General features: G+C 55.3%; 2 protein-coding genes across 2 annotated transcripts in view; one reads left to right on the forward strand and one right to left on the reverse strand.

Annotated features, from left to right (window-relative positions):
- CDK2AP1 (cyclin dependent kinase 2 associated protein 1) overlaps positions 1-9,245 on the forward strand; it is a 9,861-nt gene extending 616 nt beyond the window's left edge. Inside the window, exons 2-4 of the mRNA XM_007448672.1 lie at positions 4,268-4,365; positions 5,963-6,089; positions 8,453-9,245. Coding sequence (XP_007448734.1) covers positions 4,268-4,365; positions 5,963-6,089; positions 8,453-8,520 — 293 coding nt within the window. The 3' untranslated portion in view covers positions 8,521-9,245. The remainder of the gene's footprint in view (positions 1-4,267; positions 4,366-5,962; positions 6,090-8,452) is intronic.
- Positions 9,246-11,474: 2,229 nt separating this feature from the next.
- On the reverse strand, positions 11,475-13,564 carry MTRFR (mitochondrial translation release factor in rescue). Its single transcript, XM_007448673.1, has 2 exons — positions 13,262-13,564; positions 11,475-11,717 (listed from the first exon to the last, which is right to left on the reverse strand). Exons 1-2 carry the CDS (start codon positions 13,541-13,543, stop codon positions 11,475-11,477), a joined length of 525 nt encoding a protein of 174 aa, XP_007448735.1. The 5' UTR covers positions 13,544-13,564.
- Between the last annotated feature and the right edge of the window lie 435 nt (positions 13,565-13,999).

Consider the following 13,999-nt stretch of genomic DNA (forward strand, 5'->3'; position numbering starts at 1 on the left):
GTCCCCCCCACGCCGGCGGCCGAGGGCTCGTGGGGAGCGCGGCGAGCGAGGGCGGGGGAGGCTTTCTCGGCTCCTTTTTCCTTGGCTTTTGGGCGGCTCGGCGAGGGCCCCAGCCGGCGGGAGTCGGGAGCGGCCGGGCCGCGCCGGGAGCGGGGCGCCGGGACCCCGGCGCGAGCCGCCCTTAGGGAGCTGGGGGCAGGTCCGGGCAGGGGGGCCTGGGCGGCAGGGGTGCACGTGAGCAAGTCCGGGCCACGCGCGGGCGGCGCTGCGGGGCGGCGAGCGTGCCAGGTGCAGCCGACCCCGAGGGAGCGGGGCCGCTGGGGTCACCGGCGGTGCAGTGGAGATCGTCGGTGGGCGCCCGCCCGGCCTGGCGCGTGGGACGGGGTGCTCAAAATGGGGCGCACGGGAGGTCCCTTAAGGCGTGCGCGGAGAGAAGTTGGAGGAGATTGGGGGCCTCGGAGAGCCTGGAGGCGGCGGCTGGGGGCGTCGTTTCAGCGGGGCCCCCGCATCTCGGAGCCCCCAAGTCTGGGTTTGGAAGGCCCCCTCCTTCGGAAGCCGGAGGGGCCGTCCCCTCCTTTCCCTGGGGCTGGAGCTGGGCGGTCCCAGGAAACTCCTGCAGAAGTTGTCAGGCAGCTTTAGGCTGTGCCTAGGGTCTTGCCCCAGGGACCGAGGGCGATAGGGGAAATTGTGGGTTCAGAGCCGACCGGCTTTGTCCCTTCACCAAGGTTCTTCTCCCTTAGACTCTTGATGGGAAACAAACTTCCAAAAAAGCGAGGTGCATGGAGGGGGCTTGGCAGGGAGGGGATTGGCCTCGCTGGTCAGAAATGCCACGCTGGCAGCTGGCCGAAAGTTTTGGGCCTTGTCTCCGAATGTTGACTCCATAACTCCAAAAATTTGAAGAGGGCCCCAGGAAAGCAGTATATGTATATGCATATGTGTGTATAGGTGTGTGTGTGTGTGTGTGTGTGTGTGTATTTAACTTCTTGGACACAGATTTGGGGATTGGAAAGGGTTAAGATTCAGGGAGTGGAAGGACGGGGTGGGGGATAGTTGAGTTGGTCAAATGTGGGTGCTAAGCCCCAAGAGCCCCTGTTTTCTCCTCAGATGTTCTCACCTCTTCTGGGGTCTGCACACCTTACCAAGACGGGCTTTGTGGCCACAGTATCTCACTGCCTCCCTCATCAGACTCTGGGGTGGGATGGGTGGAGGGTCTTGCTGCCAGACCGGACTGGCGGGAAATCTCAGGCCGGCCCTGGTGCAGTTGAGGCCGGCGCCCTGAATGGGGCCCTTCGGGGATTGGGGTCACAGAGTGACAGAGGCACCCACTGGGGACCCCGAAGCCCTCTGGGCTGGCTAGCACCTGTACACAGATTTTCTTCTTTCTCCTGCGGTGAACTCCAGGAGGACTGCTGAGGCCCCCAGGTCTCTGGTGTTTTGGTGGGGCCGACCCCCTCCCCGTGGACCCCTTTAGAAAGGCCGGATCTCCCCGTGCCATTTGCATCCAAGATGGACTCTCCGCTGCCGCTCCTCCGGCTTCCTTGTCATCATCCCTCACACCCTCCAGCCCTGCCTCCTGCTCGAGAGTTGCCAAGCCTCGGCCTGGCCGGCGGTGGCAGTGGCGGAGTTAGACAAAGCCCCCGCCTCCCCGCCGGAGAGCCCCCCCAGGCGCCCCAAGTGGCGGGAAGGCCGCCAGCTCCCCAGGCCCCGGGCGCTCTTTGTCTGGCTTGGGGGCGGGGAGCTGTGCCTGGCCCCAGGAGCTGCTGGCCTCTGCCAGTCCCTCCCTGGTCCCCGGGCCCTCCCTGGTCCCTGCACACTACACACATTGTCTGCGATGCTCCGTGACGGCTGTGCTCACGCCCGGTCTGGTTTTCTCCTAGGCCTCCGGCAGCCGGCCGCTGTGTCTGCAGGAAGGTGTGGGCATGAGTGGGACTCGGGCCCCTTCCGCCAGCTCTCTCCAGGGCCACAGACACCCCCCTCTGAACACCGAGTAAGGGACTGGCGCTGGCACACAGTCGGGGTTACCTACCACATCACCCAGGCCGTGAGAAAGTCAAGCTCCAAACTGTTGCCTGACTCCCATCCCCCAAGCCCCCAACCCATTCCTCCTCCTCCGCTCAGCCCCCCGGGACCTAACCCCGGCACCCTGGAGGAGCAGCATCTAGGGCCTTGAGACATTCTGGTGGGAACCATCACCTCAAACAGATGGAGAAACTGAGGCCCAGAGAGGGAAGGGCCTTGTCTTAGGTCACACAGCCACGTATGGCGCAGCTGGACTGGCTCCTAGTCCAAGCCCTTGGCTGTGGGAGAGAAGATGGGTCGGGGAGGCAAGAAATACAGACTTGCAGCGAGAGAAGGAGGGCAGGAGGTAGTGCAGAGAATGAGCCAGAGGTGTCCAGCTCACCTCCTGCCAGGGGGCTGGAATCTTCTAGATGGCTTGAAGTGCCGAGCGGTGCAGTAGACCGACACCCCCAACAACGCCCCCCGCCCCGCCCCCCCGCCGCTGCCACGGTCTTGCGTTTAGCATCCTGGCCTTTCAGAGAGGCGTGATAAGTTGTGGTGGGCGGGACTTGAACCCTGGCCTAGGGCAGCAAAGCCTGAGCTGCCCAGACTGCACTCACCGCCCACATCAGAAGGTCAGGAAATTGGGGTTTGGCTGATGTGGCGAGGGGAGCTGGGGGGTCACCCGCCCTGCCACATTCCTGTGTTCTCGCCACTGCACACCCGCAGCTGCTTCAGACGGAGGTGTGGTTCTGTAGCACAGGTGTTTCAGCTACCCCACCGTAGAGGCGTGGTGGTGAGGCTCGGAGGAGCGTAGTGCTGTGCCCAGTCCCAGCTTACACGTGGCAGGATTCACGTTTCCTGACTGGGCATCCTGTGTTTGAGCATAAATCTGGGTCCCAGTGGAGAAACCCAGGCAGGCCTGAGACCGAGGAAGACACGTCGGGTATCAAGCTGTCTACGGCTCCTGGACAGAGGGACAGGTGCGGTGTGTTAGTCTCTTCTGTGCTGTGTGGCCTGGGGCAGTGCCCGCCCTTTCTGGTCTGTGTTTCTGTCTCTGCAGTGAGGGGCTCCAGGGCCCCTTCCAGCTCCAGCAGGCTGAGCTCCTGAACTTCCTTCCTCCCCTGCCCCCTCCCCTTGCCCACACCAGATGAGCAGCTGGTCGGTTTGGCTGGCCTGGCACCAGCTGTCCATCCCCGGGGCCAAGTCTGCAGAGCCCGCCGTGTGCGTGAGAGAGAGACAGTTTGGCTCTGGGGAAAGCAGGCAGAGGGGAAGCTGCTCCCCGGCCGCGCGTGGAGGCCTGCGGGCAGCTGCTGAGGAGGGCTAGGTAGATTCTCCATGGTTACCGCTGTTCGTAATTCTGCAGGACATCCTTTACTCGCTAATGACCACTCGGACGCCATTATGGGTCTGCGTGCTTCCAGCTACTGAGCTGGAGCTGGAAAATTCCCTGCTGAGGGCCTCCCCACCCCCCATGCAGGAGACTCCATTCTGAGCCGGGCCCTGGCCCCCTGTGGTCCCTCTGCTGAGGGACAGTGTCTCCCAGTGTTGCAGTCCGTAAGTGGGGTCTTACACCTCCCCCATGGGGGTGAAGCCAGCTGGGCATAGATTCAGACTGCCGAGAGTCTTGTCCCCTCTTTGGGGAGGGGCGACAGGAGCTCAGAGAGGTTGAGGGGCTTGTCCGAGGACACACAGACAGGCTGTGATGTGCTCCAGATTCCTGACTTTGTGTCCAGTACTCCAGTCCCCAGCCAGGGTTGGGTCTCACAACCTCCAGATCGTCCCCTGTCTTCCTCACCATATACTCCAGCAGAGGTTTGGGCACACAGGAAGTCTCAGCCCAGGTGTGGGCCAGCCTTAGTAGCAGATGGGCTCTTGTGGCAGCCATGTGTCTCTAGGATATCAATCTCTGGGGAGCAGGACCCAGGAAAAGGGGACTTGCAAGGGTTAGGCTGAGAATAGCAGCAGCTTTCGTCTTTGCTACCAGTTTTGACTGCATGTATGGGAAGGATTTCTGTGATTGATTAGCAATGTCTGCTGTGGTGGTGGGTCTGAAGAGCAGTGGTCTGTTAGCTACATTTTACCATCAGTCATCTACGCCGAGTATCAGCCGTGGCCAAACTAGGGGACAGGAATAGGGTTCTGTATCCTCAGAGACAAAAGACCACTGTTGATGGCATGAGTTCTGGGCAGGGGGACTCAGAGTCCTTACCTCGGATACAGTTAGCCAAGGCTACTTGATTACTGACTCCTGTCTCCTCCCCCGTAGCTGGGAGTGTCCACCCGCCCTCCACCAGTATGGCGACGTCATCACAGTACCGCCAGCTGCTGAGTGACTACGGGCCGCCATCTCTAGGCTACACCCAGGTATGGCAGCGGGGGTGGGATGTGCGGTGGGAGGGGCCCTAGGTGCGGCCTGGGCCAGAGGGGAAGCGGTGAAAGGAGTAGAAATGATGGAGCTGTCATCTGAGCTTTCTCAACCCAGGGCTCAGGGCATCAGAATGGAGAAGTGGCAGAGGGGGTTTCACGGGGGACACCGAGTGACAGGAAGGGGTGGGAGAGCCCAAAGAAGGCTGGAAGCCCCGAGAGCCACAGTTCCTGATGGGGCCACCACCCCATGTGTATCCCTGGTGGGCCTCCTCGTGCCTGGTCCCTGGGGAAGTGAGGTCTGGCCTTGACTCTGGATCTGAGCTTGGACGGAGGAGGGGGGCCCTGCTCCCACTCACTCCCCACAAGGTCATGGGCCCTGCAGGGAGGACGGGCCCATATCCTAGTGGAGTCCAGGTGCGTTGCACCGAGAGCTGCTGGCCTCTCAGTTTTACACCTGGTTCCACCAGTTACGGGACTGTGGACCGCTCCTGCCCCAACCTCGCCGAGACTTGCTTTCCCCACCGGATTGGCGGGCCCTCAGGGTAGGCAGCCGCTGGCCGCCAGTGGGGGGACCCGGGCCTCCAGCCGGGAGTTTCCCGTGGCTGCCACTCGCGTTCCGAGGTCGCCACGGAGGCCGGCCCCACGGATGAGGCAGCGCGGCTGGGAGCCGTGGCCCCGCCAGGCTGTCCTGCCCCAGGAGGGGAGGCGGCCACAGGCGAGGCTCCCCTGAAGAGGTGGCGGCAGGAGGCTGCTGCTGAGCTGGACGAGGAGAGGAGGAAGGACCAGGAGGCGGAGGCGGCAGAGGAGCGGGGAGCAGGCGAGGGCCTCGGGGGAGGTGGCCTCCCTGATGCAGCTGTGGGGGAGGGGGGGAGGGGGGGGGGAGCGGGGAGCAGGCGAGGGCCTCGGGGGAGGTGGCCTCCCTGATGCAGCTGTGGGGGAGGGGGGGAGGAGGGGGAGGGGCAGGGAGGCCCGGCTGAGGCCCACAGGCCGGCGGGACCCAGCCTCCCTGCTCCAGGTGTTTGCTCGGGCTGTTCGTGGGGTTCTGGAGAGAAAGGGTTTCTGTGTGGTGGGCCCTGCCTGCGGGGGAGGATGGATGAATTTAAATACATTCTGGGCTCTGTCTGGGTGGTCCCTGGCAGTTTTTGTGGTCCTGCTGACCTCACTGTGTGGCCTCCATCTCTTCCGCCCACTCTGGACCCTCAGCATCCCCCCTCCCCCCCATCACTTGCCCGCCCATCGGCTCCTTCAAGGAAATTCTCAGTGAACACTTTCCTATCGACAAGCCAGTCTTTTTTCTTTTTTTTCATTTGAGATGATAAAAGGGCTTTCTCCAGACTGCTGGGTGGTTGCCTTGGGTGTGTGGGGACAGTAGAGAGGGCCGGCTCCCTGCTCTGTGCTTGTCGCCCAGGTGGGCTGTGCCTGGCCGCAGCTGCCCTGGAGTCTGGGCCAGGCCGCCCTCCCTCCACCACCTGCCCCCGGCTCGGGCCTCTCCCCAGCCCTGTCCTCGTGCAGCTGGCATGCCGTGGGGTCCTGACCACGGCATTGGGGTCAGGTTGGGTTCAATCCTTCTGAACCGTTTTCTTTCTGATTCTAGGGAACTGGGAACAGCCAGGTGCCCCAGAGCAAATACGCTGAGCTGTTGGCCATCATCGAAGAGTTGGGGAAAGAGATCAGACCCACCTACGCAGGCAGCAAGAGCGCGATGGAGAGACTAAAACGAGGTAAGTCGTGAGCCCGGGACTCCCCTGACAGGTGACGCCTCGCTGCTGGCGGACCCCACGGCACTGGCCTAGTAACTGTCTTGAAAGATTTTCTGGGGAAAACAGAGGGTGGCAGACGGAAGAGTCCCCCGCGGCACCGGGGCTCCCACTTTGTTACAGAATTACCGTTGGCTGTGGAGGTGTCAGACTGGGTGAGCGGGTCTGTGGGATGTACATCTGATGGAAGGGGCTTGGCAGCCAGTTGTCAGATGCAGCGTCTAAGAAGGGAATCCCCAGGACTCCCCTGGCGGGACAGTGGTTAGGACTCTGCGCTTCCACTGCAACGGCCTCGGGTTCGATCCCTGGTCAGGGAACTAAGATCCTACAAGCTTCGTGGTGCGGCAAAAAAAAAAAAGTCTTGGTACCCAGATGCTGCAGCTCTGCCTCACGCCCGCTCTGCTCCCGTTGGCCGACACTGGTCCTAGGAGCCCTGGGCGGCCCAATAAGGTAGGCTCCCAACTTGGGTGAGGCCAGTGACACGAGGCCAAGGGGGCCTGCGTTGCCTTCTGCTGTCCTCCTTGGAGCGGGGCCCAGGGGGGTGTGTGGTCCATCCCAGTCTGGGGCGGGAGAGTGAGAACGCTTTGAAGTTCTTTCCTGATTGAAGAGGGAGGAAGGGCGGGAGGATGGTGCCACAGAAAGAAAGTGACTCACGTGAAGAGGTGACTGGCCAGCTGACTTCAGAAGGCAGAGAAATAGGTTGGTTTTTGCTGCTTCATGAAGTGAAAGCGGCGTGGAGAGGAGAAAAGGATTTCTATTTTAGAAGGTGGCAGTTCAGAGCACGGTGGCTTATGTGTGAATGTAATTTTAGGAGGTTTTTTTTTTTAAGGTTAGAGAAGCAAATTTGGGGAAAATCGAGAGGGAAATGTTCTGTGGCTATAAATCTGGGGCGTGACAGGGGGGCTGCAGTTGAGGCCATGGCTCCAGTGATGGGCGAGGCCGGCTGAGGACAGGCTCCCATCCAGAGCAGTGGGCCGGTTCATGACACCTTTGTGAAGAGACTGACCGATTGCAGAGCTGGATCTGGGAATAACAGGCACAGGTGTGGGGAGGGGGGCTGGCAGTTAGAGGCTAGAACGGAAGAGGGCTCGGGGGAGAGAAGGAGCTTAACCCCCAATCCAGCCCTGGGGGTCAGTAAGGTGGGCATCGCTCTGCCCACAGTCCTGGTAATGGGAGTGCCGGTTACCTGATTGCAAATGCCTGGGAAGATGCTGGACCCTGCAGTCTTTCTGACAGGCGACCTGCAGCCTCCCAACAAAGCTGGCAGTTCAGGTCAACACATGGATACACCTGGTGACTGCTTCAGGGCACATCCTGGGTGAGCAGCTGGTCCCACAGTCACCCTGACCAGTAAGGTGGCCAAGTTTACATCATAGCAAGTAAGAAGGGTCATAGGACACAAGGGAGTCAAGCGCCAAGAATGTTTTTTGCGGTTTTTAATGGTGAAAAAAATAAGATTTTGTGACATGTGAAAATTATGTGAAATTCTGACTTCAGTGTTGTAAGTAAAGACTTGTTGGAACGTGGCCACACCCATTGCTTATTAATGTCTGCGGCTGCTGTCACAGTACAATGGCAGAGTGGAGTAGCTGCGACAGTAGCTACACAGCCCTTTCCAGAAAGTCTTCGGAAGCTCTCGGGGGTAAGATTTGTGAGGTGGGGACACCTGAGTGACTTGGGGTGTCATTCCCAGTGCCCTCTGGGGGGGTCACCTCTTGGAAGGAGTAGATTCTTGGTATCTATTAAAATGAAATCAATATTTCATGAAGTTCAGTAAAGCCAAAAAAAGAAAAAAAAAACCTACAAAACCCAAACAAGCGATAACTCCCAAACTATAGAGATAAAAGATGAGGGGAGAATAATAGTGCAGAAGATGGCACCCGTCCCCCGGGGGGGAAGGACAAATCAGTGGACCAAGGTGGCCTGAGTGAGCACTCGTCTCGCACCCAAACCAGGCAGGCTGCCTGACATTGTCAGGCCCTTTCTAGAATTTAGGAAAAATAATGGTTTGAAGGCGTGGAATCTCCAAAGCGGGTCCCTGCTTAAAGAACTTGGGTGGGGACACACTTACTCCTGTCATCTGGATGGTAACATGGTTCAAATAGAGAGTCACGTCATAAAAAGAGAGCTTGCTGGCTGTCACCTTGAGCATGGGAAGAAACTTTTAGGGAGACGTGAAGAGGGGTTTTGGCTTTGAGGGGTGGGATGGGGTTATGCGGGTCCCGAGTTTCCTCCAGTCCGAGGGTTTCGCGGTTGGTTTGGAAGGACCCTCCTCCTCTTCTGGAATGGGTGCTGCCGGCTGACGCCCGCCTCTGCTTCTCTCCCAGGCATCATCCACGCTCGGGGATTGGTGCGGGAGTGCTTGGCTGAAACGGAACGGAATGCCAGGTCCTAGCCGCCCTGTGAGCCTGGACGGTTTTCCATCTTTGGAGAGAAGTTACAGTTCATCTCCCCTGTTCAGATGAAACTTTTGTTTTCAAAATGGTAACAGTTTGGTTTCTCCTCCCCCTGCCCCTCCCGTGGTTCGCTAGGCTCCGAACCTACAGTCTGTAAGATTGAGGAAAGATTTTGCAGTTGATTGGGAGTTACATTTTAAATAGGAACTACCCAGGTGTGTGTTGTTGTTTTTTTAAAGCATTGATTCAAAAGATGCACGTAAAAATTACCTATCTTACAGCAAACTAGTTTGCCTCCAAGATACCAGTGTCTCGCTCTCTTGAATACATTTACGTTACCCGCATTGTTCTTTGATCCTTTTCATAAGCTGATACAACTCGAAGGGTTTCTTTTTGTAGTGCGGACTTGACAGCACACTTAACTAGTAGCTGGTCCCCTCGTTGCCCATACACTAGAGATTCTGCTTAACGTAAGTTTTTTTTTGCTTAAGCATTTGCATGACTATTAGTGCTCTGAAGTCGATTTTAAAAACGCACAAGTTATACATACAGAAAAGCAACCTCCCAAACCAAACCCGACAGGGATCCCGAAATTTTTCCTGACACTGTATGTAGATTTCAGTTCTGCCTTTCCTGTAAGTTGATCCAAACATCTGGAAGAAAATGGAACTGTTTGCATCTTTGTATTTATTACTCGATGTAATAAAGCTTATTTTCATTAACAGCTTGTTTTAAGATGTGGGTTCCGCAAATTCTTGGTGGTATTTTAAAGAACGGCTCCTCAGCGAGAGTGGGGAGAGACCTGTCAAAGGGCATTTCCCCCCCTGGTCCAGAAACAGTTTGCGTGACAGTATCAGTAGCACAACAGGCCAGGGACAGGATGTGTCGGTTACGTCAGAAGGCAGGGATCAGGTGAAGCTGCGTCATGGATGCATCTTAACTGCAGCAGATGTTAAGTGTGTGCCAGGAAGGAAAACTAGAGGCGATGTTACTGATTTCGCCCTTTCTGCGCTCCCCCAGGTTAGGCCATTCTGTTTTTAGGAACTTAACCTGTGAGCATTTGAACTCAAGCTGGCTATTTCATCCTGTTCTCACTGGAAGAACTACCTGCTCTGGTGCTGGGAAAACTGGGTTGCCTCGGATGTGTTGAGAATGCATGGGGTGGTCCCCAACAGTGCCTTCCAAAGGGACTTTGAGGTCATCCTTACGCACCGATCCCGATGTAATGAGGATTTACCATGGTGAGGGGTAGACTAAGACAAAAGGAGGGACCTGGTCGGTTTCACAGGCATGAGGCCAGGTCCCAGCCATGACAGCTCTAAAGGCCAGAGGAATGGGTACTAGGCAGTCGGCTTGTCTGCATCTCCTTCGTGGATGTGACAGGAAATTCAAAAAGGTTCAAGAAGGGGGGAGACGGAAGTTAAAGCTTTTGTCCCTCTTGTCTGAAGCTCCCCAAATTCCCTTCCACTATTACGGTCTTCTGTGTACCATTCCAGATCCTTCACTTGGCTCCCTTCTAAAAGGAGGTTGGACCTGGGAAGGGCCCTGCACACTGCGACCAGAGGTCGAGAGCCTTGCGTAGAGCTAAACTTCCAAACCAGGCTACTCCGAGGTGAGAAGACCCTTACCTGGCTTCTTTACAGGTAACTTTATTTGGATGCATGCAGTCTGGTCTTCACTGATGAGGCAGACCCTGTGTCTGACAGTGGCCTTCTCACCTCACGGTTTGTTTCCCTACTAGTTTTATGCATAAACTTCCAGATGTGTTCTAACAAACCATGCCTAAAAACCCCCAAACAATTTGTAAGGTCAAATCCAGCTTGAAGGATGGTATCAAGCAAATTCACAAACCCAAGTTTCTGAAACCTCATCTTTTATAAACCTACTACTTGTAAATCAGCATACAGAGAATGACATGTGTATTTCCACATCAGAGAGGTTACTTGTCAACATACAGTCTATTAAGCTAATGGGTAAATGGGCAAGTAACTTACTAACTTGTAAATCTTTCGCCATCTTGTTTTCTTTTGTTCTCTTAATGACATCTATGTATCACTGAGCAATGACCTTCCAGCAGATGACAAGGAGGCACTAAATGCTATTGTTTGACTCAATTCTATAGTTTCCCATAAAAAGTCCATTATTAACATTAATGCGTTTTTTCAGAAAATATTTTCATTGGGGAATTCCCTGGCGGTCCAGTGGTTAGGACTGTGCGCTCTCACTGCCAGGGCCCAGGTTCAATCCCTGGTCGGGGAACTAAGTTCCCACAAGCCTCGTGGTGCAGATACAGATACAGTCACACAAATGTATAGCTTAAAAGGTGACATACTTCTAACTACCGTCCAGGTCAAGAAATAGAACTTGTCAGCCGCCCAGAAGCCCCTCCTAGCCCCGCGTCACAGTGACAGCCTTTCCTCCCCCCAAAAAGTGCCCTTGTCCTTCTACAGTAATGACTTCCTTGTGTTTCTTTTTACAGTTTTATTCTCAAAGTGTGCACTGCTATTCACTACAGTTTGTCTGCTGTTTAGAAACTCTGCTGTCTCTGGAGCCCGTCACAGCTGCACTGGTGGTGGAGCTCACGCCGTCCCTGGAGGCATCCGGCAGGTTCTTTTTTTAAAATTAATTATTTATTTTTGGCTGCATTGGGTCTTCGTTGCTGCGCGTGGGCTTTCTCTAGTTGTGGCGAGTGGAGGCTACTCTTCGTTGCGGCGCGTGGGCTTCTCATTGCGGTGGCTTCTCTTGTTGCGGAGCACGGGCTCTAGGTGTGCAGGCTTCAGTAGTTGTGGCACGCGGGCTCTAGAGCGCAGGCTCAGTAGTTGTGGTGCACGGGCTTAGCTGCTCCGTGGCATGTGGGATCTTCCCAGACCAGGGCTCGAACCCGTGTCCCCTGCATCAGCAGGCGGATTCTTAACCACTGCGCCACCAGGGAAGTCCCATCCGGCAGGTTCTTTCAGTCAGAATCTGCAGTCCTTTCTCTGGGCACATTTTTACTTGATTCGCATTGTTCTTTCAGGAGTTTCTTTTTCTCTAGGGTCTCCTTTGCTCTTTTTTTCCTTTCTTGCTTTCTCTTCTCTGCCTCTCGTTTTTCTTTGTAAACAGGACTGTTTTCACCGTTGTAGAAAACATCCACTTTCTCTTGCAGGATTCTCCGAGCTAGCTTTCTGTTTTGATCGACGGATCTAGTCTGGTGGCACTGTAAGAGATAATATTTCATAATGTGAAAGCCAGTGTGTTCTGGGCAGGACCTCAGGAATCATTAAATTCAACCTAGTCCCTTTATAGAGGGGTCAGGCCCGCAGAGGGAAAGCCACTTGTCAGGAGTCCCAGTAGGTCAGTTACAGGACGAAGGCCATACCCTTTCCTGCCTCTGCTCGGCCCCCGCCCAGTCCCACACCCCAGCTGTATTATGTGGTCTTCACTGTGACTATTCCAATATTAGGAGTGTTGTTTTGTTTAGAAGTAACAGTAGCCTTCAAATAAAGTTCCCAAATAATTTTGAAAACATCAACCAGTATGTCTAAGCAAGCCCTTTGTGTGCCCCATTTATAAATGTAAACTTCTCTCTGAAGGAGGAAAATAGCCTCTTTATTATTAGTCAGCCATGATATTCATTACGTAATATCTCCGTTATCACTGGTGAGTGCCTTGCAAAGCAATTTGATAAAAGAAATCCTGTGAAATTAGGATGAAAGAATAGTACCAAAAGCAAATTTGGAGTAAGCTATATAAAATGGGTTTCAGAATTTTATTTGTTGCTCACGAATGTCACTTTTTTTGAGGAGGAAAAGAAAAATGATTGAGATTTTCACTAACACGCTCTTGGCTCAAAAACGTGGCAGCGAAGAACAGCTGTTAGGAACAGACTTTGGGTTTGGTCTGGGCTGACACTCCTGCAGGTGCAGGAGCCTCCTTGTGCCTCAGATTCCACATCATGAGTGTAGGCTTGTAACGAGAATGTGAAGTGGCTCAGAACAGGGCCGGCCGCAAGCTCACGTGATACATAAGCACTTGCGAAAGGCCCCGCTGGTGTGCGAACGCCTGCCTCTGCTCCCTCTGCTGTGCCTCAAGGCTTGTGCCGCCTTCAGGGCCCTGGGGATACGGAGTGGACTGGCAGCTCCACAGAGGCAGTGGGCCGCTACCACACCAGGAAGCAGGAGAAAAGCACTGTACCATTTCCTAGAGGTTCAGAATGTACTGACAGCTGGAGGTTGTTTTTCTTATATTCGGAAGAAAGATCCCTACAGGCAACTGTGCCTGGCGTTTTTCTTCTGAGGGCTGGGATTGGGTTTTGCCGACGTTATCTCACTCAGTCCTTCTCAGAAGGGTAGATGTCACTGACGTTTACCAGAGAGGGGACGGAGGGACATGGAGAACGTGACCATCTGAGCGATCAGCCAGGAGGCTAAGGGCTGAGCCCACCGGCGGACAGCCTGGGCCCGCGTGCTGCTTGGGGGTTGGAGCTCACGGCAGCGCCGCAGAGCTTTCTGAAGCCACCCTGCAGCCCAGTGGCTCGACCAGAACCGTGGCCTGCCAAGTTCAAGGACAGCAGCAGTAAGAGAGCAACTGCAGCAGTAAGAGCCTCCTGGAAGGAGGCTCCTGACGCCATGCAGGAGGTTCTGCCTGGGAGAAACGCTCGGGACCAGGCACAGGACCTGCAGTCCCTCTACTGCCAGGGTCATGGTGAGAACAAGTTTTCACTCAGGAGAAACCAGGGCCCCCACGGCCTCCTTCCTCTACCTTGACGACGATGCCTGAGGGGACGTGCCTGAGCACCACGCAGTTGCTTGTTTTGTTGGTTGCCTGGCCGCCTGGCCCGTGTCCTTTTACAAACTGCTCTTTAAGTTCACTCTCATCCAGGGAGAGCAGAGCAGGGTGGTCCTTCTTGCCTGCTGCCTGGACTGGAGCGACCGCTGCTCCAGGGGATAAGAGTTTCGGCTTCTCGCAGAGCCGGAGTCCCCAGGGCACCATGCACACTCTGGTCAGTGGGGTAGGAAAACGGAACAGACCCGAGGTGCTCATAGCACGTGGCTCTGCCTGCTCAGGACCTGAATAAGACAGAAAAGACAGCCCTTCAGCCTTGTTTGCGCTTAAGATTATGCCGCAGGTTCTAAAATCACCTTTTATGAACCAATTCAAACGATGACCACCCATCTGGCAGGCAGGGGATTTAGGAAATTAGTGCAGACAGGATACTCGGCAACACACACCTCTCTCCGGCCCTGCACTGTCCACCGTGTTCTCAGCAGTACATGCCTTGCCAACTGATAAATATTTTCTTATAACAGACCAAAAAGTGTCTTCAAAGCACCCAGAAGTGTTGTTTTCTCAGGAAGGGGAGGCTTGGAGTGTAAAATTCAAAAGAACAGGGCTGTAATTTGATAAGGAAATATTACATAGTACATCACACAAGAATTAGGATCTGAGTCAAGGGACATTATTTAAGTGTGTGAGAATCTTTGAAATCAAAATGGAAAG

Source organism: Lipotes vexillifer, unplaced genomic scaffold (assembly GCF_000442215.2).
Source record: "Lipotes vexillifer unplaced genomic scaffold, Lipotes_vexillifer_v1.1 scaffold21, whole genome shotgun sequence".
In the NCBI taxonomy this organism is placed as follows: domain Eukaryota; kingdom Metazoa; phylum Chordata; class Mammalia; order Artiodactyla; family Lipotidae; genus Lipotes; species Lipotes vexillifer.

What these genes read in the sequence shown, in the direction of transcription:
- MTRFR (XM_007448673.1), bottom strand. Translation starts at nt 13,543, where the DNA reads ATGAGCACCTCGGGTCTGTTCCGTTTTCCTACCCCACTGACCAGAGTG. An exon ending in CCTCAGGCATCGTCGTCAAG is followed by an intron (nt 11,718 to 13,261) that starts GTAGAGGAAGGA and finishes TATCTCTTACAG; the next exon opens with TGCCACCAGACTAGATCCGT.